The 25,595-nt window shown below is 43.4% G+C and overlaps 3 protein-coding genes across 6 annotated transcripts; 1 reads left to right on the plus strand and 2 right to left on the minus strand.

Moving 5' to 3' along the window:
* Positions 1-594: 594 nt before the first annotated feature.
* On the plus strand, positions 595-10,718 carry LOC311104365 (interferon regulatory factor 9-like). 3 transcript variants are annotated; one of them, XM_084146179.1, is made up of 10 exons: positions 595-737; positions 1,309-1,367; positions 1,573-1,695; positions 1,837-2,017; positions 2,679-2,818; positions 2,928-3,012; positions 6,144-6,197; positions 6,325-6,720; positions 6,850-6,953; positions 8,848-10,718. In XM_084146179.1, exons 2-10 carry the CDS (start codon positions 1,311-1,313, stop codon positions 9,004-9,006), a joined length of 1,299 nt encoding a protein of 432 aa, XP_084002305.1. In that variant the 5' UTR covers positions 595-737; positions 1,309-1,310; the 3' UTR covers positions 9,007-10,718. The 3 variants fall into 3 exon arrangements, with proteins under 3 accessions (XP_084002305.1, XP_084002306.1, XP_084002307.1); XM_084146180.1 differs by having other exon boundaries at positions 6,147-6,197; XM_084146181.1 differs by having other exon boundaries at positions 2,937-3,012.
* Positions 10,719-10,834: 116 nt separating this feature from the next.
* Positions 10,835-15,222, minus strand: LOC311104412 (ER membrane protein complex subunit 9-like). The gene is made up of 6 exons (XM_084146241.1): positions 15,027-15,222; positions 14,396-14,592; positions 14,143-14,219; positions 13,905-13,974; positions 13,684-13,778; positions 10,835-11,037 (listed from the first exon to the last, which is right to left on the minus strand). The coding sequence occupies exons 2-6, from the start codon at positions 14,588-14,590 to the stop codon at positions 10,857-10,859; spliced, it is 618 nt and encodes a 205-aa protein (XP_084002367.1). The 5' UTR covers positions 14,591-14,592; positions 15,027-15,222; the 3' UTR covers positions 10,835-10,856.
* Positions 15,223-15,591: 369 nt separating this feature from the next.
* LOC311104337 (alanine aminotransferase 2-like) lies at positions 15,592-23,882 on the minus strand. Of its 2 annotated transcripts, XR_014610155.1 has the most exons (13): positions 23,805-23,850; positions 23,339-23,525; positions 20,150-20,239; positions 19,934-20,042; positions 19,706-19,839; positions 19,337-19,580; positions 17,619-17,698; positions 17,363-17,499; positions 17,061-17,235; positions 16,755-16,910; positions 16,557-16,669; positions 16,126-16,464; positions 15,593-15,966 (listed from the first exon to the last, which is right to left on the minus strand). XR_014610155.1 is itself a non-coding variant. In XM_084146150.1 (12 exons), exons 2-12 carry the CDS (start codon positions 23,474-23,476, stop codon positions 16,374-16,376), a joined length of 1,467 nt encoding a protein of 488 aa, XP_084002276.1. In that variant the 5' UTR covers positions 23,477-23,525; positions 23,805-23,882; the 3' UTR covers positions 15,592-16,373. The 2 variants fall into 2 exon arrangements, 1 of the variants encoding a protein (XP_084002276.1); XM_084146150.1 differs by having other exon boundaries at positions 15,592-16,464; positions 23,805-23,882.
* Between the last annotated feature and the right edge of the window lie 1,713 nt (positions 23,883-25,595).

Genomic DNA, 25,595 nt, shown 5'->3' on the forward strand with positions numbered 1-25,595 from the left:
ATTTATTTAGGATAGCCAGAGGCACACAACACTCAGACATCACTTACAAACGAAGCATGTGTTTAGTGAGTCCGCCAGATCAGAGGCAGTAGGGATGACCAGGGATGTTCTATTGATCATTTTACCATTTTCTGTCCTGCTAAGCATTACAAATTTAACGAGTACTTTTGGGTGTCAGGGAAAATGTAAGGAGTAAAAAGTACATAATTTTCTTTAGGAATGTAGTGAAGTAAAAGTAAAAGTAGTCAAAATATAAAGTAAAGTAAAGTATAGATACTCAAAAAAACGACTTAAGTAAAAATACTTTAATGTACTACTTAAGTACTTTACACCACTGCTCCTGGTAAAGAACAAGAACACTGTCTGAGTTCTCTACAGAGAACCTGAATCCCCACATTAATGCCCGTCTCATGATACGTCATTAAAAGTGACGACTTAATTTGAGGGGAGAGGGTGTGTCTTTTACGTGTTTGGAATGCAGTCTGGGTGTTAATTGTGGGAGGCTCTTCCTAGGGAGACTACTTTCTGAGCATAGGCCATATTTTAAGCGATATGTCGCCCGCTGGCGTCACAACAGGACCTACGTTAGTTCTGTAAAGTCACGTGATTTCTGGGAAAACGCGTGTCTTCCTCTGCTCTGCCGGAAGCAAGCAAACCATTTCTGTTTTTTTCTGATGAAAGTGCTATGCGCGGGTGCGCTCAGCTGTAGTGAGGAAATTTAGGAAACGCAACCTAAGGTAAGCGAAACCAGATCATCCCCAAAAAACTGTTTCCATTCATGACAATCATTATAAATCTGTGGAAAAGTTGTATGCAAAACAGTTTCACTTTATGAGCAATTTGTTGATTTATTATCTAGTTTGCTATTTTTAAATGGAGACTAATAGTTTGATATGATCTGCTGCTGCTGTTCATAATTTAATACCAACCGATGCAGAATAAGAAGTCATTAATTTACAGTCAAAGTGATTAGGTCCCATGTGGCTAATTATTTCATACTTTATTATGTCTCTAAGTATTATTACAGTCAAACCATCATTGGCAAAATAGTTACTCACATATAATCATTATTTAAAGGTCCAGTATGTAACAATGTGAGCTACCCGACCAAATTCACATAGAAATGTGAGTTATGGATCTGTCATTTTCATTGAAAGCAAGTCTGATACGCGGTAGATCCGTTCTACGTGCTTCCTGCTCGCTTTTGTATCTTTTTACTTTTCGGTTTTGTACACTATCTTCAAACAGCAGACAAAACAATTCTATTACCAAACTAGATTAAAATAAAGTTATACTGTGTCTTCACAGCTATGGCATCTGGGAAAATTCGCTCCACGCGCAGACTACGCTCTTGGATGGTAGAACAGGTGAGTGTTTGTGGAGGATGGGGTCAATAGTCCCTTTTGTGCAAATGTGTGTGCAGTGTAACAGCTGATTACAGTGAGTGTGTCTTAAGTGTTTCAGCTGGTATGTCATAGTGATTGGTACAGTCAGTGTACTGGCTGTCTGGGAAATGGGTTGAGTGTTGCCCTAGACTCACCCCACTCTATCCTGTTGAATGTCTTGGTGCAGGTCAGCAGTGGGAAATACCCTGGCCTGATATGGGACAACGACGCCAAGACCATGTTCCGTATCCCCTGGAAACACGGGGGGAAACAAGACTTCCGCAGCGAAGTGGATGGTGCCATCTTCAAGGTCCTGACACTATGAACTTTATCATTGCTAGTTCATAAACTATTCATTTTACAGTAGGCTCGTCATGTAAAATCTATTAAAAACACAGTAGTAGATATTACTTCCTGAATCTAAATGCCTTCTCTTCCTACTCCTTGACAGGCATGGGCAGTGTTTAAGGGGAAGTTGTCTGAGGGGGGTCGTGCGGACCCTGCCTCCTGGAAGACCCGGCTGCGCGTTGCTCTCAATAAGAGCCCGGAGTTCAGAGAGGAACCCGAGAGGTCACAGCTGGAAATCTCTGAACCATACAAAGTCTACCGCCTCGTACCCATCAATGAACAAGGTGAGCCAAGCACACACACTGTTAGTTTGTTATGCTATGTTTATTTCTACTCATCTGCTAAGATGTTCCAGCAATTATTTGCAGCAATTATCTTTTGATCCTTTGGACTTGTGTATACATCTATAACCACATCATCATACCTAGTATCTGGGAATAGAAACAGGGTGTAGCCGTGAGCATTCTTTAAGTTTGAGGAAGTTTCACTTGAGGTTGAGAAGATTGACATTTTAATATTGGTCAACTCCATTACCACATGCAGTACTCTACTCTAGTTCCCTCAGTCAATCCAAAGGGACATAGTCATACCAGAGTCAGCGGTGCAAATGTTATCAGCACAACAATAACTCCATATAGTTCGTAGCTATGGAGACAACTTCAAAGCAGGTTAAAGTGCAGTAAACAAATTCAATTACCTCGACTAACCGGTGCCCCTGTACATTGACTCTGTACCGGTACCCCTGTATATAGCCTCCATACTGTTCTTTTACTGCTGCTCTTTAGTTATTATTATTTTTTATTTTTTTTTAACTTATCTATGTTTTACTTAACACTTATTTTTCTTAAAACTGCATTGTTGGTTAAGGGCTTGTAAGTAAGCATTTCACTGTTGTTTTCGGCACATGACAAATAACATTTGATTTGGTCCCTTTTCTCTTCACAGCGTTGGGGAGTGTTGACATAAAGGCCCGCGCAGGGGGGAGGAAGAGAAGGAGCCGTGATTCAGACATCGAGGAGGAGGAAGAGGAGGTGGTGAAGGTCAAACAGATGAAAGAAGTCACCACCTCCCTGCCATTCACCATGGTAGGTCTGGCATTTTGAGGAGAAAATAACAATCCAGTGGAAACAAGTTGTATCTCTATTATTCATGTCGGTCTGTCTCACCGACATGTTTGATGTTTTTATTTATCAGTCTGTTCAGGAGATTGAGGAAAGTGTTCTTACAGTGCAGCTAGACCAGGTTGATCAGCCCTCAGACATCCTGAAGAGTCCTCGGAGTAAGTCTTATGTCTTACTAACACAATGTCATGTCTGTCCTCCAAATGTTGTCAGACACTGAATCTCTATGTTCATTGGTGTTGGATCTCTCAGCTACTCTGTCTCTTCACTCTGGGGAGTTCCAATAGCCAATCTTCAATCATTGGAGAACAAATTGGATGACCTAAGATTACGGTTCTCCTACCAACGGGACATTAGAAACTGTAATATCTTATGTTTCACCGAGTCGTGGCTGAACGACGACATGGATAACATACAGCTAGCGGGCTATACGCTACATCGGCAGGATAGAACGGCTGACTCCGGTAAGACAAGGGGTGGCGGTCTGTGTATATTTGTAAACAACAGCTGGTGCACAAAATCAAATACCAAGGAAGTCTCGAGGTTTTGCTCGCCTGAGGTAGAGTATCTTATGATAAGCTGTAGACCACACTATTTACCAAGAGAGTTTTCATCTATATTTTTCATAGCTGTCTATTTACCAACACAAACCAATGCTGGCATTAAGATTGCATTGAATGAGCTGTATAAGGCCATAAATCAGCAGGAAAACGCTCATCCAGATGCAGCGCTCCTAGTGGCCGGGGACTTTAATGCAGGAAAACTTAAATCCGTTCTACCTCATTTCTACCAGCATGTTAAATGTGCAACCAGAGGAAAAAAAACTCTAGACCACCTTTACTCCACACACAGAGACGCATACAAAGCTCTCCCTCGCCCTCCATTTGGCAAATCTGACCATAACTATATCCTCCTGATTCCTGCTTATAAGCAAAAACTAAAGCAGGAAGCACCAGTGACTCGGTTAATAAAAAAGTGGTCAGATGACACAGATGCTAAGCTACAGGACTGTTTTGCTAGCACAGACTGGAACATGTTCCGGGATTCTTCAGATAGCATTGAGGAGTACACCACATCAGTCACTGGCTTCATCAATAAGTGCATCGATGATGTCGTCCCCACAGTGACCGTACGTACATACCCCAACCAGAAGCCATGGATTACAGGAAACATCCGCACTGAGCTAAAGGGTAGAGCTGCCGCTTTCAAGGAGCGGGACTCTAACCCGGACGCTTATAAGAAATCCTGCTATGCCCTCCGACGAACCATCAAACAGGCAAATAGTCAATACAGGACTAAGATTGAATCGTACTACACTGGCTCTGACGCTCGTCGGATGTGGCAGGGCTTGAAAACTATTACAGACTACAAAGGGAAGCACAGCCGCGAGCTGCCCAGTGACACAAGACTTCCAGACGAGCTAAACCACTTCTATGCTCGCTTCGAGGCAAGCAACACTGAAGCATGCATGAGAGCACTAGCTGTTCCGGATGACTATGTGATCACGCTCTCCGTAGCCGATGTGAGTAAGACTTTTAAGCAGGTCAACATTCACAAGGCCGCAGGGCCAGACGGATTAACAGGACGTGTACTCCGAGCATGTGCTGACCAACTGGCAAGTGTCTTCACTGACATTTTCAACATGTCCCTGACTGAGTCTGTAATGCCAACACGTTTCAAGCAGACCACCATAGTCCCCGTGCCCAAGGACTCTAAGATAACCTGCCTAAATGACTACCGACCCGTAGCACTGACGTCTGTAGCCATGAAGTGCTTCGAAAGGCTGGTCATGGCTCACATCAACAGCATTATCCCAGAAACCCTAGACCCACTCCAATTTGCATACCGCCCCAACAGATCCACAGATGATGCAATCTCTATTGCACTCCACACTGCCCTTTCCCACCTGGACAAGAGGAACACCTACGTGAGAATGCTATTCATTGACTACAGCTCAGCATTCAACACCATAGTGCCCTCAAAGCTCATGGATCCTGGGACTAAACACCTCCCTCTGCAACTGGATCCTGGACTTCCTGACAGGCCGCCCCCAAGTGGTAAGGGTAGGTAACAACACATCTGCCACACTGATCCTCAACACGGGGGCCCCTCAGGGGTGCGTGCTCAGTCCCCTCCTGTACTCCCTGTTCACCCATGACTGCATGGCCAGGCACGACTCCAACACCATCATTAACTTTGCCGACGACACAACAGTGGTAGGCCTGATCACCGACAACGATGAGACAGCCTATAGGGAGGAGGTCAGAGACCTGGCCGTGTGGTGCCAGGACAACAACCTCTCCCTCAACGTGACCAAGACAAAGGAGATGATTGTGGACTACAGGAAAAAAAAGAGGACTGAGCACGCCCCCATTCTCATCGACGGGGCTGTAGTGGAATAGGTTGAGAGCTTCAAGTTCCTTGGTGTCCACATCACCAACGAACTATCATGGTCCAAACACACCAAGACAGTCGTGACGAGGGCACGACAAAGCCTATTCCCCCTCAGGAGACTGAAAAGATTTGGCATTGGTCCTCAGATCCTCAAAAAATTATACAGCTGCACCATCAAGAGCATCCTGACTGGTTGCATCACCGCCTGGTATGGCAACTGCTTGGCCTCCGACCGCAAGTCACTACAGAGGGTAGTGCGTACGGCCCAGTACATCACTGGGGCCAAGCTTCTTGCCATCCAGGACCTTTATACCAGGCGGTGTCAGAGGAAAGCCCTCAAAATTGTCAAAGACTCCAGCCACCCTAGTCATAGACTGTTCTCTCTGCTACCGCACGGCAAGCGGTACCGGAGTGCCAAGTCTAGGTCCAAAAGACTTCTCAACAGCTTCTACCCCCAAGCCATAAGACTCCTGAACAGCTAATCATGGCTACCCAGACTATTTGCACTGCCCCCCCACCCCATCCTTTTACGCTGCTGCTGTTAATTATTTATGCATAGTCACTTTAACTCTGCCCACATGTACATATTACTTCAACTACCCGGTGCCCCCGCACATTGACTCTGCACCGGCACCCCCCTGTATATATAGCCTCCCTACTGTTATTTTATTTTACTTCTGCTCTTTTTTTCTCAACACTTTTTTTGTTGTTGTTTAATTTTTACTTTTTTGTTAAAAATAAATGCACTGTTGGTTAAGGGCTGTAAGTAAGCATTTCACTGTAATGTCTGCACCTGTTGTATTCGGCGCATGTGGCCAATACAATTTGATTTGATTTGATTTGAATAGCATGTGGTTGATTGACATGCTCTTGACATTCTGTTGTCTTCCTCTAGCAGTCAATGAGATCCAGGTGAACTTCACGATCGAGACCGTCCCTCCCCCTGGAGGTAATGCTACTGATGATGCATGATGCAGTAAATGCTAGACAGAGTATATCAGATCTGTTTTTCATCACATACACTGTGAAAATGCAGTCTGCTGTCTCTCATTCAATATCATTCTCTCTCCCCCCAGCCCAGGACTCTTTCCATGTCTTAGTGAAGTACATGGGAGAGGAGGTGCTTAAACGTGGGGTCATGGGCAGCGATGTCCGGATCGCCTATCTGCCCTCCTCGCCCGTTCCCCCCACCCCGATGGTGTCTGGGTTCCCCCGCATCCCCCTGCCCGACCCCCCCTCCACCCTGACCTCCAGCCCTGGCATCGGGCCCCAGTTCCAGGCCCTCTCCACCCTGCTGCCCTTCTTGGAGAAAGGGGTGATCCTGACCACCACGGGGATAGGGGTCTATGCTAAGCGCTACTGCCAGGGCCAGGTGTTCTGGACAGGGCCACATTCAGCCACGGCGGGACCCCACAAGATGAACCATGCTGTGGAGCCCGTGCGGCTCTTCGATAGAGAGGCTTTCAGAATGGGTGAGTGGCATGGGGCTGTTCACGCTCTCGGTCTGTTGGTGAGGATCACCCACTTATTTTTTGTCCCCTTAATGGATTTGAGTATTTCAGCAGTCAGTGTGTATTTACTAACTCTGTGTGGTTCCTTAGAGCTGGACCACTTCCGCAGATACGGGGGAGACCCTCCTCAGTGTGGCTTCACCTTGTATTTCAGTGATACAGAGGACCCATCCAGCAAACTCATCATCATACAGGTACAGCTGACCAAGCCGTTCCCCACCTACTCATAAAGAACTGTTAAACCTGTTCAAATGGAAACAAAAGGTGTAGCAAATGCATACAGTGCCTTGCAAAAGTATTCATCCCCCTTGGCATTTTTCCTATTTTGTTGCATTACAACCTGTAATTTAAATTGATTTTTATTTGGATTTCATGTCATGGACATACACAACAGTCCAAACTGGTGAAGTGAAATGAAAAAAATAACTTGTTTAAAAAAAAATCAAAAAAATAAATAACGGAAAAGTGGTGCATGCATATGTATTCACCCCCTTTGCTATGAAGCCCCTAAATAAGATCTGGTGCAACCAATTACCTTTGGAAGTCACATAATTAGTTAAATAAAGTCCACCTGTGTGCAATCTAAGTGTCACATGATCTCAGTATATATATACACACCTGTTCTGAAAGGCCCCAGAGTCTGCAACACCACTAAGTAAGGGGCACCACCAAGCAAGCGGCACCATGAAGACTAAGGAGCTCTCCAAACAGGTCAGGGACAAAGTTGTGGAGAAGTACAGATCAGGGTTGGGTTATAAAAAAAATATCAGAAACTTTGAACATCCCACGGAGCACCATTAAATCCATTATTAAAAAATTGAAAGAATATGGCACCACAACAAACCTGCCAAGAGAGGGCCGCCCACCAAAACTCATGGACCAGGTAAGGAGGGCATTAATTAGCGAGGCAACAAAGAGACCAAAGATAACCCTGAAGGAGCTGCAAAGGTCCACAGCTGAGATTGGAGTATCTGTCCATAGGACCACTTTAAGCCGTACACTCCACAGAGCTGGGCTTTACGGAAGAGTGGCCAGAAAAAAGCCATTGCTTAAAGAAAAAATAAGCAAACACGTTTGGTGTTCGCCAAAAGGCATGTGGGAGACTCCCCAAACATATGGAGACTAAAATTGAGCTTTTTGGCCATCAAGGAAAATGTCTGGCGCAAACCCAACACCTCTCATCACCTCGAGAACACCATCCCCACAGTGAAGCATGGTGGTGGCAGCATCATGCTATTGGGATGTTTTACATCGGCAGGGACTGGGAAACTGGTCAGAACTGAAGGAATGATGGATGGCGCTAAATACAGGGAAATTCTTGAGGGAAACCTGTTTTAGTCTTCCAGAGATTTGAGACTGGGACGGAGGTTCACCTTCCAGCAGGACAATGACCCTAAGCATACTGCTAAAGCAACACTTGAGTGGTTTAAGGGGAAACATCTTGGAAAGGCCTAGTCAAAGCCCAGACCTCAATCCAATTGAGAATCTGTGGTATGACTTAAAGATTGCTGTACACCAGCGGAACCCATCCAACTTGAAGAAGCTGGAGCAGTTTTGCCTTGAAGAATGGGCAAAAATCCCAGTGGCTAGATGTGCCAAGCTTATAGACATACCCCAAGAGACTTGCAGCTGTAATTGCTGCGGGGGGGGGGGATAGTTATGCAAGCTCAAGTTCTGTTTTTTGGTCTTATTTCTTGTTTGTTTCACAAGAAAAAATATTTTGCATCTTCAAAGTGGTAGGCATGTTGTGTAAATCAGATTATATAAACCCCCAAAAAATCCATTTTAATTCCAGGTTGTAAGGCAACAAAATAGGAAAAATGCCAAGGGGGGTGAATACTTTCGCAAGCCACTGTACCTTAGAATGTAAATACTAGGGGCTCCGCATCGCAGAAATTCAGCTTTACAGCGTGATTGAAATTTAAAGGCAATGTTCCCTCTTTAGCGGAGACTGCATTGTACATTCGTCGGCTCAATCTGAAATTACCTTTTAAAATGTATATCGCAGAATCTGTTAACACTTCAGCTACACATTATCTTTCACTGTGAAATAAAGCGGGACTGAACCACCCACCCCCTCTCCTCCAGATAACCCTACCCTGGGCTCAGCAGCAGGTCATGGAAGCTGAAGACTTCCAGGAGTCAATGACCTATCTCCGCAACATAACCAGCGAATCAGGAGATGTCACCATCAACCTGGTACCAGGGTCATTGCTATCCGAGCTCCTTGGGACGTCCCTACCTTAAACCCTAACCTTAACCATATACAAATGTCAACTTCAATGGGGTAGGGACGTCCCAAGGGTCCCGGATAGCACGGAACCTGGTAAAAGTGCCTTAGCCTTCCTTTAGCATCCAATCACAGGACATCTTGTATAATTGACCAGTCGTTTTTTTAATTAAGCACTCTGATCTGATACTAAGTCATACACATGATGCATGACATACTTGTCTGAATAGCACTACATGGAGTGGAAGACATCACTTTGGTTTAGCCCTCAGGATTGCCCTTTACCAACTTGTGATGTTATACTGATGTTCCAAATGGTTTCAAATTCACTTTTATATGGAGTCAGATACTTCTACTCCTTGTTGCAGTCTTTGAATGCTGACTGGTACTGCTTCAGATACCTCTCTGTGTCCTCATGTTGCTTACATAGTCTGTGATAGTGTAACTGTTGACAGTTGTTTTAAGTAGTATATGAGAGAAACACTGACAGGCTCGTAAGCCATAGTAGGCTGAAGGTCAGTGATTTGATCATCACCATGCCAACCGTTAAGAGGCAGGAAACCAACTTGTCTGTAGTTTTTGTTTCTGAAAGTGGTAACGCTTGTTAAGCACATTTCTATAGAGAACAATAATATTAAGACTTTGAAGGAGAGGCTCCTTCACTAGAGACATTGGACTCTTTTAAATGTGTTTGCAAGTATGTATTCAAGAGCAAGTGTGTTTATGTTTTGTATTTGTTAATCTTCTCTCCATAACTCAGCGCTTACTATTAGTCCCAACGTTAAGCAGTTAATTGTTTGGTCAATTGTGTTAATTGAGATTGGCTCAGTTTTGCATGGCAGGTCACTTTACAGGTGTACCCAATTAGTAAATTACACAAGCCACAGTATAAAGCAGGTGTGTTGAGATTGTGTTCGGGTTATGGTTTGTGGAGATTGTTCTAGGGTTATGGTTTGTGGAGATTGTTCTAGGGTTATGGTGTGTGGATATTGTTCTAGGGCAGGACTGCCCAACCCTGTTCCTGGAGAGCTACCATCCTGTAGGTTTTTGCTCCAACCCTAATCTAGCATACCTGATTCTAATAATTAGCAGGTTGATAAGATGAATCAGGTTAATAACACCTGGGGTTGGAGTGAAAACCTACAGGAGGGTAGCTCTCCCGGAACAGGGTTGGGCAACCCTGTTCTAGCGTTATGGTGTGTGGAGATTGTTCTAGGGACCCATGTCTGAAAGGTTGTTTTCCGCACCTTTGAACTGGCAATCTGTTGTTCTATCTTGCTCCATTGCACAAATTAAGTATAGTTTTCTGAATTTCTATTGTCTACTTAAGCCTTTAAGTGCACAAGGTGATGGCTGGCTTGTCAGACGTTTTAATCTGTTAGTATTGTAGAAATTAATGTGAACTGATGTTTATTTGAAGAAGAAAAATAGCACATGAACACTTTTTATAGTTTGTAGATGTAGTTTAATAAATTGATAAAAGGTTACCCACTGAAAGCAGTGGGACAGGATGCACATAATGTTGTGATGCCAGTTAACTATGAGCATATCTCTGTCAGTGGTTTTAAGTGGGTTAACAACATTGCTGCTGGGCTTGACAAGGCACACTCCGGACAGACCGGAAGACTGCACAGATCTGTCAAACTAATTATTTCTGTTATTTATGCCTGTCTTTTATTCAATGTGTTCTGTCTGACCGCATTAAATGTATTTCATATTTCTAAATGATCATGATGATGTGCTTATTTGGCTGTTAGATGTTAATAAAAAGAAGATTCTTAAAATATTTGTAGTATCAGTAGGTTTAAGACATATAATTCTAACTTTTGAAATGTAACGATGCAACAAATTAATCCGCAAGTTTATTTCAGACATTACCATTGGCTGGTGAGGCAAGCTCTGCTATTTTGGCATTGAGTTTCTGATTTGTCCAGTCCCTAGTGATGTCATCCAAATGGCTGTCAAAATCCACCAATAACGAGTGATCTCCAGCATCCAGCAGCTGGCTGGCTATTTCCCGAGTCTCCTCCCACTGCCGCAGCATTATCCTGGAAGAAAAACAAAGGTAGCTTTAATGAATCTGTACTTCCTCTTCAGGTACTGACACTAACCAGGTTTCCATCCAACCTTTTTATGCAAGTAAAGTACATGACTGATGAAAAAAGCACATTTGGCGATACACTTTCCAAGTGTCGACAAAACAAAATACGCTAAACAAGGTGGGATCTTTTTGTCTAAAATTGTGATAAATGGCGGTGGAAACGCTTTTATGCACAAATATTGATATAACCATATCGAAGTAAACTTGGAGTCACGCGATGATGTTGCGTGGTCCTCCCACTACGACTTGGGAAAGCATGCAATTTATTAGGCTACAGATGAAATAAGTTATGATATACTTCATAGGGTGGTGAAAGTGCACGGTGATGAGCTTTACGCTCCTTTCCAATAAATATTCGGAGTCTTATTCTGGTGACATAATGATGGATGCTTGGCAGCCGTTTGACAAAGAGAATCTCGTTATTTTGTCCTTAATAATCTAATGTAGGCTATACCCGCACTATCTGCAAGCTGTTGGCTAGGGTGCACGTGCCAAGACCAGAGTGGGCACATACGCTATATAACGCAACATTTTGTGACAAAACCATCAGAAGAGCTGGAAATGCGATGAAACCCATTTAACTTGTACTTTTTATTTGGTACATGGGAATTTAACAGCAATAGTTATTTTTATGTGAACTAGGTCATCACACACAGACTTATCTGCAACAAGTCAATTTGATGGAAACATCTCTGGTGGGAAAATTCGATTTTTTTCATGCAGATTTTAGAATATTTGTATAAATCTGTTGCCAGTTGGATGGAAACCTTGCTACTGACACTATTGGAATTTAGTTCCATGCTCACTCAGATACAATGTATAGTCAGGTCCATAAGTATTTGGACAGTGACACAATTTGCATCATTTTGGCTCTGTATGCCACCACAATGGATTTGAAAGGAAACAATCAAGATGTGCTTTTAACTGTAGACTTTCATCTTTAATTTAAGGGTTTTGTCAAAATTATTGTATGAACCGTGTAGGAATTACAACCATTTTTATACATCCCCCCCCCCCCAATTTTAGGGGCTCAAAAGTAATTGGACAAACTAACAATCATAAATTAAATTGTGAGTTTTAATACTTGGTTGCAAATCCTTTGCAGTCAATGACTGCCTGAACTCCGGAACCCATAGACATCACCAGATGCTGGGTTTCTTCCCTGGTGATGCTCTGCCAGGCCTTTACTGCAGCGGTCTTCAGTTCCTGCTTGTTCTTGGGGCGTTTTGCCTTCAGTTTTGCCTTCAGCAAGTGAAACGCATGCTCAATTGGATTCAGGTCAGGTGATTGACTTGGCCATTGCAGAACATTCCACTTCTTTGCCTTAAAGTATTGGGTTGCTTTCGCAGTATTCTTCGGGTCATTGTCCATCTGCACTGTGAAGCGCCATCCAATGAGTTTTGAAGCATTTGGCTGAATCTGAGCAGATAATATAGCCCAAACACTTCAGAATTCATCCTGCTGCTTTTGTCAGTAGTCACATCATCAATAAATACAAGGGAACCCGTTCCATTGGCAGCCATACATGCCCACGCCATAACACTACCTCCACCATGCTTCACAGATGAGGTGGTATGCTTCGGATCAAGAGCAGTTCCTTCCCTTCTCCATACTCTTCTCTTCCCATCATTCTGGTACAAGATTATCTTTGATTCATCTGTCCATAGGATGTTGTTCCAGAACTCTACAGGTTTTGTAGATGTTTTTTGGCAAACTCTAATCTGGTCTTCCTGTTTTTGAGGCTTACCAATGGTTTACATCTTGTGGTAAACCCTCTGTATTTACTCTGGTGTAGTCTTCTCTTGATTGTTGACTGACACAGATACGCCTACCTCCTGGAGGGTGTTCTTGATCTGGCCAACTGTTGTGAAGGGGTTTTTCTTCACCAGGGAAGTAATTATTCTGTCATCCACCACAGTTGTTTTACATGGTCTTCCGGGCCTTTTGGTGTTCCTGATCTCACCAGTGCGTTCTTTCTTTTTAAGAATGTACCAAATAGTTGATTTGGCCACACCTAATGTTTTTGCTATCTCTCTGATGGGCTTGTTTAGATTTTTCAGCCTAATGATGGCTTGCTTCACTGGCAGTGACAGCTCTTTGGACAAATTGAGGGTTAACAGCAACACATTCCAAATGCAAATGCCACACTTTAAATCAACTCTAGACCTTATCTGCTTACTTGTAAATGAACTAATGAGGGAATAACACACACCTGGCCATGGAACAGCCAAGCAGCCAAATGTCCAATTACTTTTGGTCTTTTAAAAAGAGGGGGACCACATAACAAGTGCTGCAATTCCTACACCGTTCACCTGATTTGGATGTAAATACCCTCAAATTAAAGCTGAAAGTCTGCACTTTCAGTTCATATTCATTATTTAATTTCAACTCCAATATGCTGTGGTAGACAGCTAAAATAATAATAACTTGGTCAATGTCCAAATATCTTTGGACCTGACTGTATGTAGTCATATGCAGTTGCCACAGTTACTGTGTGAATGCATTTGATAACAGGTGTGTTATCAACAGAAAAGCAAACGGTAGTTAACTACAATATCTTGAAAGAAGGATAGCAGAGATGTCCAGCTCTTACGTGTGTTTGTCTTTGAGGGTCCAGCGGGTGTCTTTCCGCTCATACATCACTATGGGAGGCACCCTGTAGTCAGGAGACATCTTTCCACCATCAATCTGAAAAGCCATAGATCATAAGAGAGAAGTAGATGGCACACAGCATAAAGACATACCAAAAATCTGCATTGTGACCATGTACACACACACAGGAATTTAGACAATAAAACCCCAGTGGATGCTTACCATTAACAAAACTGCATTGTTACACTGCTCGGCAATCTTGTCTGCAATCTTCAATGCACATGGCGTAGGGCTGCCCAGCGAAGGGGAAAGAGAAGGAATGGTTAATGTTTAACACATGTGATAGTGGTTAGTTTAACACACAGGTGATATGCACATGATAAGCAGGCTAACAGGCCACTGAAACTACGTGATAAGAGAAATTAACATCTACAGAGTCGATAGTGATGCTGGACCACACCTGCTGTCTGACACACAGGCGTTGGCTTGGTAGTATCCTACAATCCTCTGCTGTGTCTGTGCACACCATACATCCACCTGAAGCAAATAAGGTATGATACATTACAGCATAACAAATACATGAAAAGTCAAAAGACTGAACCACAATGTACATGCACCACTGCCAGGTAAGGATGAGTGGTTAAGCTAAATGTATTTGGTCATTTCAGACATATGTTTGACAGTAAAGACCACTCGGGTTATTAAATGGTTACCTGTGTGAGAGCCAGCTGGGTGATGGGAGCCAAAGGTAGGTGAGAGTGGAGCAGGGGCACGCAGTCTGTCACACACACAGCACCACCTGCTGGGCTGGACGACAACAGCAGCCCATTGACACTGCACCGTGGAAACAGACAGCCATGCAGGTACATCTTCACATAGGCCAGACAGGACAGCTCAACCTCCCCCATTGCTGTGGACAGAAAAGGGTGCACAGATCAGAGAAAATGCAGCAAACTGCATTGACTGATGAATACGTTGTTACAGTGACATGGAATAGCTACATAGCAGGGAAAAAACACTTGTTGGCTGTATTTGAGCATTTTGATGGTAGAAGTCATGAAAGTTGAGATGGTAATAAATAGGTGTTGAACAGCTCTAGCTAGCTAGCTAGCTGAAATGGTTGGTAGCCAACTGGTTAGCAAACATCTATAGTCGAAAGGCCTGCCTACGTAGCTAGTTATTATGGCCAATAGTAGTTACTATCCCTTTATTAAAATAGAGCAGGGAAAGTCTATAGCTACTAGATATTGAAGAAACAATTATTTGATAGGATATCTAGGCGTTCATCACGAGCTAACGTTACGTTTAGTAGCTGGCTAACAGTTAGCCTAGCTAGCTACTTACCGTCAAAACGATATTATTTGCTGGGATTAAACTTCAGAAGTCCAGTAAAACAAGCGTCCGGTTTGAAACTCATCTAATAGTGCATGTTAATAGACATATATATACCTGAATATTGATAATTTACAAATGTTTGCACTGTGGAGCTGAAGCTGCATCATTCATTGTCACTATTTCCTGTTCTGTGCCGCCTACCAACAGTACATCTGCATTTGGGTTGGTAACAATAGCGACTGTCTAAAGTTCTATTGGCGTCTCAGTATGCCAATCATTTGGAAGTAGATCCGTTCGTTCAAGACGTGACGGTGTCTCCTCCTGGTGGACAGTTTGACATACCTTGTAACCCAATCATCACGCATTCATTAATTAATTCATGGTTTCTTGACACATTTACAAAATATTATGTATGTAGTATAGCCAGATCTGTTTGTGCCGTCTTTTCAACTCCTATAGTCAGACATAAACATTACCAGAGAATGTGGTAGGAAAGGTCTCTCTTTCTTTGTAGAAGTAAACTCAGTTGGCAATCTGTGTCTTTCAACTTCCCATACTGATGAAGTACACAAATACATGACAAAGACACATTTATTTTATTTATACAATTCTAGATAAAATCAACATTAGTTATAAAAAATACTGTAGCTACAGTCAGACTGTTCATTGGACACACAGTAGCGCACAGTACCCTTTTTCAACCCAGCACCCTTTTTAACACAATATCCATTGCACTCCCCTGTTGTGCAATAGAAGCACACCTCATTTACTGATATTAGGACTAGTTTGGACCATAGTGTTGCTGTATGACCTGTAAAATACTTGGCAGGACAAGTAAACTCTCAACTGAAAAAATTAAGTTACAGTCATGAACTGAAGACTAAAAAGGTCCATCATCACATATATACACACACACACACTGCACAGGAAACTGGTGAGGGGAGAACAGCTCATAGTAATGGCTGGAATGGAGTGTATCAAACACATGCCATTCCATTTATTCCATTCCAGCCATTACTATGAGCCTGTCCTCCCCAATTAAGGTGCCACCAGCCACTGTGCAGATGCTGTCTGACACACAATTAAAAACAATGAGCTAAAACAGAACAGCAGACCAGGTACCATGTTAAATAGTGCCGTTTTTTTAACAGTGCTTTCCTTGTAATGTCAACTCTAGGGCATTAGAGGGGAGAGAGTCGAACAGGGGGTGTGGTGTGGTGACCGTTCCAGCCACACAAAGGCACTTGGTAACTCACTGGCACCCTTTCTGTTGGATATTCAATCCAGTTGCTGAGGAGGAAGGGTGGGTTTCTGTGACAGACTGGACTAGGTAGAGGAGGGGGGAGGAGTTTGGGGTTATGAGAACTCCTCTGTGAACCGCTTATGAAACTCCCTGATCTTTTCCAATACATTCTTCAGCTTTTCAGTTGCAGGCAAGATGGTCATCCTACAGAAAGAAAGAGGCAGTGTTATTATCTAACCTTAACCGTCACTAAACACTGGCGTTGACAGTGTACAGTAGCAGTGAACAGGTCTAACCTGAAGTGGTAGGTTCCATCCCTCTGTCCGAAGCCACTCCCTGGGACCAGACAGATGCCTGTCTCCTCCAGCAGTTTCATACAGTAGAACATGTCTGGAGCCTGTTCCTTTTCCTACACACACAGCGACAGAGAGGGTGGAGTGAGCATATGGGCTGAATAACATTGGAGAGAGAAATTGGGAGCGAGGGAAAGAGACCTTGGCTGCGTTGATGGCTTTCTCTGGCAGTGTGAGGCGGGGGAAGGTGTACATGGCTCCCTGGACAGGGTTACAGTGGATCCCTGGGACCGTGTTAAGGACCTGCTCTGTCATCTTGGCCTTCTCAGACAGGATATGCAGGTTGGCAGTACGCTCCTGTAAAGAGGTCAGGATAATACCAACAAGGTGTGACACAAAGTATATACACAAATAAAAAACTGAACAGTACTTGTTATGCTGTAATAAGCTTTATGCGACATTTAGGGCTGAATCATAACTGGACATCCACTTCATGTGTATGCTGACCTTGATGAATGTGGCATAGGAAGGCTCGTCAGCCTGAGGGGGGTTGACTACCAGGTCCAGCAGGGCCTGCCCAGGGATGGGGGGGCACAGCCGCACAGACACCAGCTTTGTCAGCTGCAACTTCACCTCAGGGTCCATGTTAATCACCTCCATGTACCCTCCCCTGAAACCACACCTGCAGGACAGTCAGGGACACACACACACATCAATATGGTATCAAAAGTTAGTTTTTTCTAAAAGAGCCAAGTAGTGCAGTCAGTCACCATCTGTGAGAATGTGTGGGTGTGTAGCTACAGACTTACTCTCCCATGTAGCATTTGGAGGTGGAATGGAAGGAGGCCAGCTCTACAACACTGGAGTACTCTGATCCCATCTCAAACAGAACCTTCTTAAAGGAGTGGAACTGGCAACCCTCCGCGTACACATTATCCTGGTAAACCTAGCAGGCACAGAGGGAGGGAGTCATACATATTGAGTAACTAGTCTAGAAGAAACACCTTAGAGAAGGGGGAGAAAGGGTCAAATCAGGAAGAAGAGATTGTATTATTACTAAATTACCTCATCAGCCATCAGGAAAAGGTGCTCCTCAGCAACAAATCGGATCACATCTTCAATGCACTGCTTGCTCTGGACTTGACCTATCACAGTGAAGGGAGTCCACTAATCAGAAGAGATTAATTAAAAAGGACTTACAGATCACTAATGTTTTGGAACGGAAAGTTGTCCACATACGCTACCAGTCAAAAGTTTAGACACACCTACTCATTCAAGGGTTTTTATTTTTACATTGTAGAATAATAGTGAAGAAATCAAAACGATGAAATAACACATATGGAATCATGTAGTAACCAAAAAAAAGTCTTAAACTAATCAAAATATTTTATATTTGAGATTCTTCAAATAGCCACCCTTTGCCTTGATGACAGCTTTGCACACTCTTGGCATTCTCTCAACCAGCTTCATGAGGTAGTCACCTGGAATGCATTTCAATTAACAGGTGTGCCTTCTTAAAAGTTAATTTGTGTAATTTATTTCCTTCTCAATGCGTTTGAGCCAATCAGTTGTGTTGTGACAAGGTAGGGGGGGGTATACAGAAGATAGCCCTATTTGGTAAAAGACCAAGTCCGTATTATGGCAAGAACAGCTCAAATAAGCAAAGAGAAACGACAGTCCATCATTACTTTAAGACATGAAGGTCAGTCAATACGCAAATGTCAAGAACTTTGAAAGTTTCTTCTAGTGCAGTCGCAAAATCGCTATGATGAAACTGGCTCTCATGAGGACCGTCACTGGAACGGAAGACCCAGAGTTACCTCTGCTGCAGAGGATAAGTTCATAAGAGTTACCAGCCTCAGAAATTGCAGCCCAAATAAATGCTTCAGAGTTCAAGTAACAGACACATCTCAACATTAACTGTTCAGAGGAGACTGTGTGAATCAGGCCTTCATGGTCGAATTGCTGCAAAGAAACCACTACTAAAGGACACCAATAAGAAGAAGAGACCTGCTTGGGCCACAAGCAATGGACATTAGACCGGTGGAAATTTGTCCTTTGGTCTGGAGTCCAAATTGGAGATTTGTGGTTCCAACCGCCGTATCTTTGTGAGACGCGGTGTGGATGAACGGATGATCTCCGCATGTGTAGTTCCCACCGTAAAGCATGGAGGAGGAGGTGTTATGGTGTGGTGGTGCTTTGCTGGTGACACTGATTTATTTAGAATTCAAGGCACACTTAACCAGCATGCCTACCACAGCATTCTGCAGCGATACGCCATCCCGCCTGGTTTGGGCTTAGTGGGACTATCATTTGTTTTTCAACAGGACAATGACCCAACACACCTCCAGGCTGTGTAAGGGCTATTTTACCAAGAATGAGAGTGATGGAGTGCTGCATCAGATGACCTGGCCTCCACAATCCCCCAACCAAAATGAGATTGGATGAGTCGGACCACAGAGTGAAAGAAAAGCAGCCAACAAGTGCTCAGCATATGTGGGAACTCCTTCAAGACTGTTGGAAAAGCATTCCAGGTGAAGCTGGTTGAAAGAATGCCAAGAGTGTGCAAAGGTGTCATCAAGGCAAAAGGTGGCTATTTAAAGAATCTCAAATATAAAACATATTTTGATTTGTTTAACACTTTTGTGGTTACTACATGATTCCATATGTGTTATTTCATCGTTTTGATGTCTTCACTATTATTCTACAATGTCGAAAATAGTAAAAATAAAGAAAAACCCTTGAATGAGTAGGTGTGTCCAAACTTTTGACTGGTACTGTACCTGTGGGGTTGCCAGGGTTGATAATGCAGAGGGCGCGGGGGTTACAGTGCTCCCTGGCTGCCTTCACAGTCCTCCTCAGCTCATCGACGTCCAGGCTCCAGCACTTGTCCTCGTCCAGGTAGTAGCTGATCTGGACAGCCGCCAGCTCAGCCAGAGCAGCGGAGTAGAGGGGGTACTGAGGGATGGAGATCATCACCCCTGTACGGGTCTTCCCCTCGCCTGACGTCAACAACTTCAGCATGGTCTACAGGACAGAGGGAGGAGATGTGAGGGAGGTAGAAAGGACGGAAGGGGAGATTCATGTACTGTAGATCCAATTGCCATTGACCAGAAATTAAAATAAAGTACGGTTGTCATCATCATTCTTACCACTATGGCATCACTGGCCCCGGTAGAGAGATAGATGTTGTCAGGGTTACTGGGAATTCCACCGTCCCGCTTCTCAATGAATTTAGCCACATCCTGTCGTATGACCTCAATGCCTGGACTAGCACTGTATGCACCTGGAGTAAAATTACAAGTCCAATGGATATTTAGCCAATGTTTGTCATACAGTATGTACACACTGCTTGCCTACATTAGAACTAGGTGTTTCACCTAAACTCCCCCCTCCACAGGCCTGAAGGATGCGCCGTGCTCGGTTTTTAGCATCCTCTGGAAACTTGTCGTCTTCTAGGAGATCTGGGTACACGCACAGCGCTACAACCTGACAGGAACAAAGCAGATCTAGTAATGTTTAGTAAATAGTCATCTGTAATAATGGGACACTTGGATATAAAATGTACCACAGGTTTAGAACAACAATTAACAGACCTGTCTGAGAAATGTGATTGGTTTCTGGCCCATGGCATGTGCATCACCGATGTTGGCTTTGATGACCTCAGTAAAGGGCTTCTTAACTCCCTGCAGATAAACAGAGAGAGTTGCAGTTATTACACAGATATGGTTATCTACAGTGCATTCGGAAAGTATTCAGACCCCTTGACTTTTTCCACATTTTGTTACAGCCTAATTCTAAAATGGATTAAATTAATTTTTTCCTCATCAATCTACCCACAATACACCATAAGTGAAAACAGGTTTTAGAATTTTTTGCACATTTATCAAAAATAAAAAACAGAAATACCTTATTTACATAAGTATTCAGACCCTTTGCAATGAGACTCGAAATTGAGCTCAGGTGCATCCTGTTTCTATTGATCTTCCTTGAGATGTTTCTACAACCTGATTGGAGTCCACCTGTGGTAAATTCAATTGATTGGACATGATTTGGAAAGGCACACACACCTGTCTATATAAGGTCCCATAGTTGACAGTGCATGTCAGAGCAAAAACCAAGCTATGAGGTCAAATGAATTGTCCATAGAGCTCTGAGACAGGATTGTGTAGAGGCACAGATCTGGGGAAGGGCCCCAACATTTTTTTGCAGCATTGAAGGTCCAAGAACACAGTGGCCTCCATCATTCTTAAATGGAAGTTTGGAACCACCGAGACTCTTCCTAGAGCTGGCCACCCGGCCAAACTGAGCAATCGGGGGAGAAGGGCCTTGGTCAGGGAGGTGACCAAGAACCCGATGGTCACTCTGACAGAGCTCCAGAGTTCCTCTGCTGAGATGGGAGAACCTTCCAGAAGGACAACCATCTCTGCAGCACTCCACCAATCAGACCTTTATGGTAGAGTGGCCAGACGGAAGCCACTCCTCAGTAAAAGGCGCATGACAGCCTGCTAGGAGTTTGCCAAAAGGCACCTAAAGACTCTCAGACCATGAGAAACAAGATTATCTGGTCTGATGAAACCAAGATTGAACTCTTTGGCCTGAATGCCAAGCTTCACGTCTGGAGGAAACCTGGCACCATCCCTACAGTGAAGCATGACTGGAAGACTAATCAGGATCGCAGGAAAGATGAACGGAGCAAAGTACAGAGAGATCCTTGATTAAAACTTGAGACATCTGTGGCATTGTGTTGTGTGACAAAACTGCACATTTTAGAGTGGCCTTCTATTGTCCCCAGCACAAGGTGCACCTGTGTAATGATCATGTTTAATCATCTTCTTGATATTCCACACCTGTCAGGTGGATGGATTATCTTGGCAAAGGAAAAATACTCACTAAAAGGGATGTAAACAAATGTGTGCACACTGTGAGAAATACGTTTTTTGTGCGTGTGGAAAAATGTGGGGGTATTTTATTTCTTGGGACCAACACTTCACATGTTAAGTTTATATTTTTGTTCAGTATAAGTAATTTAATAGGATCTCTGACTGCTCCACACAGATTCAGACCAGCCCAAGGGAGGGAGTCAATTCACACAGACAAAAGAGGGATGTGGAATGTACCCAATGTCTACTCTAAACCAATCCAATGTCTACTCTGAAACGTTTGGTTCTTATCCCCACCTCAGGCCATAAGAGTGAGTGACATCCACTCCTTTCAGTTGATTGCATTGCATTTATATATGTGAATCCACTAGATGTGGAAATCCTTTAGGAGACTACTGCCTTGAGAGAACAATGCAGCGTCTCCAAAAGAGCAAGTGAGCATTAGCATTAGTGTCAGTGCAGCCCAGGAGAACATCACCGCCCCTCACAAAGACCATTATCCTTTGCCTACTCGTGTTCTCTCCTAAGGAAAGCACTTATCATAGATCAGCGTCACACTTATCCAGAGCGACTTACAGGAGCAAGTAGGGTTAAGCGCCTTGCTGAACAGATTTTTCACCTATTCAGCTCGGGGATTCGAACCAGCAATTAATTACCTTTCGGCTACTGGCCCAAGGCTCTTAACCGCTAGGCTACCTGCCGCCCAAAACTCACCATCATTATGCAGCGCTACACTATTTGACGGTGTTTGTGCACACAACGCTTTAAAAGTTTATAGTGAATAGGTTGACTGAAAGTCTGTGACACAACTCATTTAGCATGCAGGGTTGTGTAAGTGAGCAGCCTGGTGTTATAGACTAGACGTAACATAGTAAATGTAAATCCGGCAAACTCAAATTAGTATGATATAACCGCAAATGGCCGACAGGCAGTTGATACAGGTGTGCAGTTGGTAAAACCAATACTGCATACTCCGGTTGTAAAACAGTCTCTCAAGCACTCAAAATCGGCTAGGATTCTCCTCTATTAAGTACTGGCCAAATATTAGAATAGCCTAATTCCTATGCTGTCAATATCTCCCTGGCCTGAACACTGAATATTTTATCCTTTCAAATAGATAAACATCTTAGTTCAACCTGGTCTCAAAGCATGTTGTATTACTCTGTATGTCCACCGAGACATTCCATTCATATTTTTTTAATCATATAACAAATTTGCAAAATGTTCAATATGTTACGAATTTGCAAAACGTATGATATGTTAAGAATTCTGGCTAGCTTGCTAACGTTAGTTAGTGTTAACCACCTACATTTACATTTTAGTCATTTAGCAGACGCTCTTATCCAGAGCGACTTACAGTTAGTAAGTGCATACATTTTTCATACCTAGCCACCATAACCTAGCTACCATAACATATTGTACGGTTTGCAAATTCGTAACATATTTTGTACAAATTGCAATTAGTACCATATCATACGAAATGAATGATGGACATTAAAAAATGAATACATACCATACCAAACGTAACATTGAATACTAAATGATGTTTCGGATTTACATACAGAATAATACGAAATGCTCTGAGACCAGGTTGAAGTGAGGCACTTCGCTAACGCTTCTGAGTAAGTCAGTGGGTGGGGATTCCACTTTTCATCTCTACTCGTCACCTTCTTATGGCTAATTGGCAAGTTTTTATGCCTGCCACATTAGCTTAATGGGCAACTTCATTGACGATGACATCTAGTAATTTGCTCCATGTCACCTGGGCGGTCCACTCTCTCTCAAGGAAAAGGTCAGCCCCTTGCTCAAAAGCTTTGTTTGTGAAAGCAGCAGCAGGACCAATGAATGACAAGTTGTGATTATTGCAAGCCTCTATCCAATTGTAGACACATGAAAATGTACCTCTTTGAGCTCCTTTTCAATCTGCACCGCACGTTGCACGATTGGACCACGGACAGCATACTCAACCCGCTTTACATTCGGGTTCATGGTGTCCATGTTAAGCACCCTCTCCCGGTGCCCAAGTCCATTTTCAGTCATGTTCGGTTTCTGGAGCTCACACACTTCCGCTGATAGCCCACGAAATTGTCTGTGAAATTTGAGAAATAAGGAAAAGTGGTTGGTTAGTTTGAAGTGTGAAACAACCAATGTACAGTACCACCACACGAGGATGTACGGTACGGGTAGGTACTAGTCAAAGCCAGCATGAGGCCTACTGTTGCAGCAGAAGACACACTACAGATGTGTGCACAATGCGAAGGCAGAAAGCCCACCATCCATCCAGCGTGAAATCATTGTTTCCCTACTTGTCTTTCTTTCTTTCAATGACATAAGCTGGATATAAAACTGCTTTGTTGTCAGCTCTTACCAGAACCACCCAAAACGCGCGTTTATGCCGTCACTAGATAGTGTCTGTCAGTTCTAGCTCTTGGACAGGCTTTGACTTGCTCTATCCGGCTACCGTCACAACCCCCTATCTTATCAACAACAGTCGATGCTTTTATAAGAAGGTTGTCACACCTCCTTTAGACTTATGTTATCTAAACCCGCCAGGCCAGTCAGTCATTTTGTTTTAGGGGTACATCAATTTAGGAGAACAAATACATTTAGGCGGGTTTAGGAGATTGAGATATAGCCTACATGGCTCTATGGATACTAGCTACTTTAGAAGCACATCACCTGAATAAGCTCTCCGTTTTCCTTTCTTTCTGTGACACCAAATGTTTGCCTACTACTGGTAAAGTTCCCACAAATATTATGATAACTTTCAGGTTGTGGTCCTCTGTACCTCAGCTGGTAGAGCACGGCGCTTGTAACGCCAGGGTAGTGGGTTCGATTCCCGGGACCACCCATACACAAAAATGTATGCACGCATCACTAAGTCGCTTTGGATAGAAGTGTCTGCTAAATGGCATATTATTATTATAACTCGCTAATGCTGTAACACGACTGACCTAGGTTATTTAAGGTTAGCGGCTTGCGAGTAGTTTTATAATGGCCTGTGACATGGTTTATGAATGTAAAATGCTGTCCTGCCAATATGAGATGAAAATAAAACATTATTGCGCCGGTAATATGTGTCATAGCTTTTGAAGGGTTTGGGCTAGAAACAATCCGTTTTCTCTGTAGTAATGGTGCAAGCATGCCAGTCACGGATGCGCTCAGTGTATTCTCTATGGCACTCAGAGGTTGCAGTACAGCGAATGAGTCATTAGAATTATTATCTAGGAGATAATTTTTTCTCGGTGCCTAAATTGGATGCATTAACCAATGGTTGCCTGCTTCGTCATCGACCGTGCAGGCGGCCACTAGATAGCTATAACATATGGAGCGTGCTCCTCTGGCCAGCATCGCTGATGCCTGCCAGATCTTACAACGCCTCGATAGGTATTTTATGTATCAGCTAACCACATATGTTATAGCAATCTGTCAGTCGATGACACAGTCGATGACGTGACACGCAACCATTGGTTGATGCATGCAACATCTGAGCAGGAGAACGCAACCATGATGTGGTTAACTGATATGTAAGAGACCTATTGAAGCGTTGTAAGATCTGGCAGGCAACAGCAACGTCTGAGCAGAGGAACACGCCCCTTGGCAGAGCATCATGCTCATCTTGTGTTCACCTGCTCAGACGTTGCTGACACATGCCAGATCGTACAACGCCGGCATAGGTATTTTACTTATCAGCTGACAACATCATATGTTTTAGCAATCTGGTGCCTGAGGGCACAGCCAATGACATGGCACGCAACCATTGGTTGATGCATGCAACGTCTGCGCATGATGCCGCAGAAATATCTTGATCAAACTCAAGAGCTATAGCCTACAAACATTCAGGCCTTGTGTGAAAAAAATATTTATCAACTTTAAAGGGGCAATCTGGGATTGGTACATCCGTTCTGGACATTTCAATGAATGATATAGCCATTGATTCTTGAAGAATCTAACTTACATATAAATGCCTCATGAGCTTATTTCAATTGCCTTACCCAATCAGAATACAAAATATAAGCTTATCCATTGTTTATAAACATGCCCTTTTAATTTTTCATCAGTTCTTTACTTCCTTGACCCTTGATGATGGTCTCTTGTAACATACTTAAATATTTGGTTCTGGGTGCTGAGATTATGGACAGAGAAGTGTTCAAACTTA

This window comes from Coregonus lavaretus (genome assembly GCF_964263955.1).
Source record: "Coregonus lavaretus genome assembly, chromosome: 2".
Taxonomy (NCBI): Eukaryota; Metazoa; Chordata; class Actinopteri; order Salmoniformes; family Salmonidae; genus Coregonus; species Coregonus lavaretus.

Excerpts from the sequence above, each read along its gene's own strand:
- LOC311104365 (XM_084146179.1), top strand. The coding sequence starts at position 1,311 with ATGGCATCTGGGAAAATTCGCTCCACGCGCAGACTACGCTCTTGGATG. Across the intron at positions 6,721-6,849 it reads TAGAGAGGCTTTCAGAATGG|AGCTGGACCACTTCCGCAGA; the intron begins GTGAGTGGCATG and ends GTGGTTCCTTAG. Across the intron at positions 6,954-8,847 it reads GCAAACTCATCATCATACAG|ATAACCCTACCCTGGGCTCA; the intron begins GTACAGCTGACC and ends CCTCTCCTCCAG.
- LOC311104412 (XM_084146241.1), bottom strand. The coding sequence starts at position 14,590 with ATGGGGGAGGTTGAGCTGTCCTGTCTGGCCTATGTGAAGATGTACCTG. Across the intron at positions 13,975-14,142 it reads GCCTGTGTGTCAGACAGCAG|CCCTACGCCATGTGCATTGA; the intron begins GTGTGGTCCAGC and ends TTCGCTGGGCAG. Across the intron at positions 13,779-13,904 it reads ACAATGCAGTTTTGTTAATG|ATTGATGGTGGAAAGATGTC; the intron begins GTAAGCATCCAC and ends ATGGCTTTTCAG.
- LOC311104337 (XM_084146150.1), bottom strand. The coding sequence starts at position 23,476 with ATGACTGAAAATGGACTTGGGCACCGGGAGAGGGTGCTTAACATGGAC. Across the intron at positions 20,240-23,338 it reads TTGAAAAGGAGCTCAAAGAG|GGAGTTAAGAAGCCCTTTAC; the intron begins GTACATTTTCAT and ends GTTTATCTGCAG. Across the intron at positions 17,699-19,336 it reads CAACCCTGGCAACCCCACAG|GTCAAGTCCAGAGCAAGCAG; the intron begins GTACAGTACCAG and ends TCACTGTGATAG.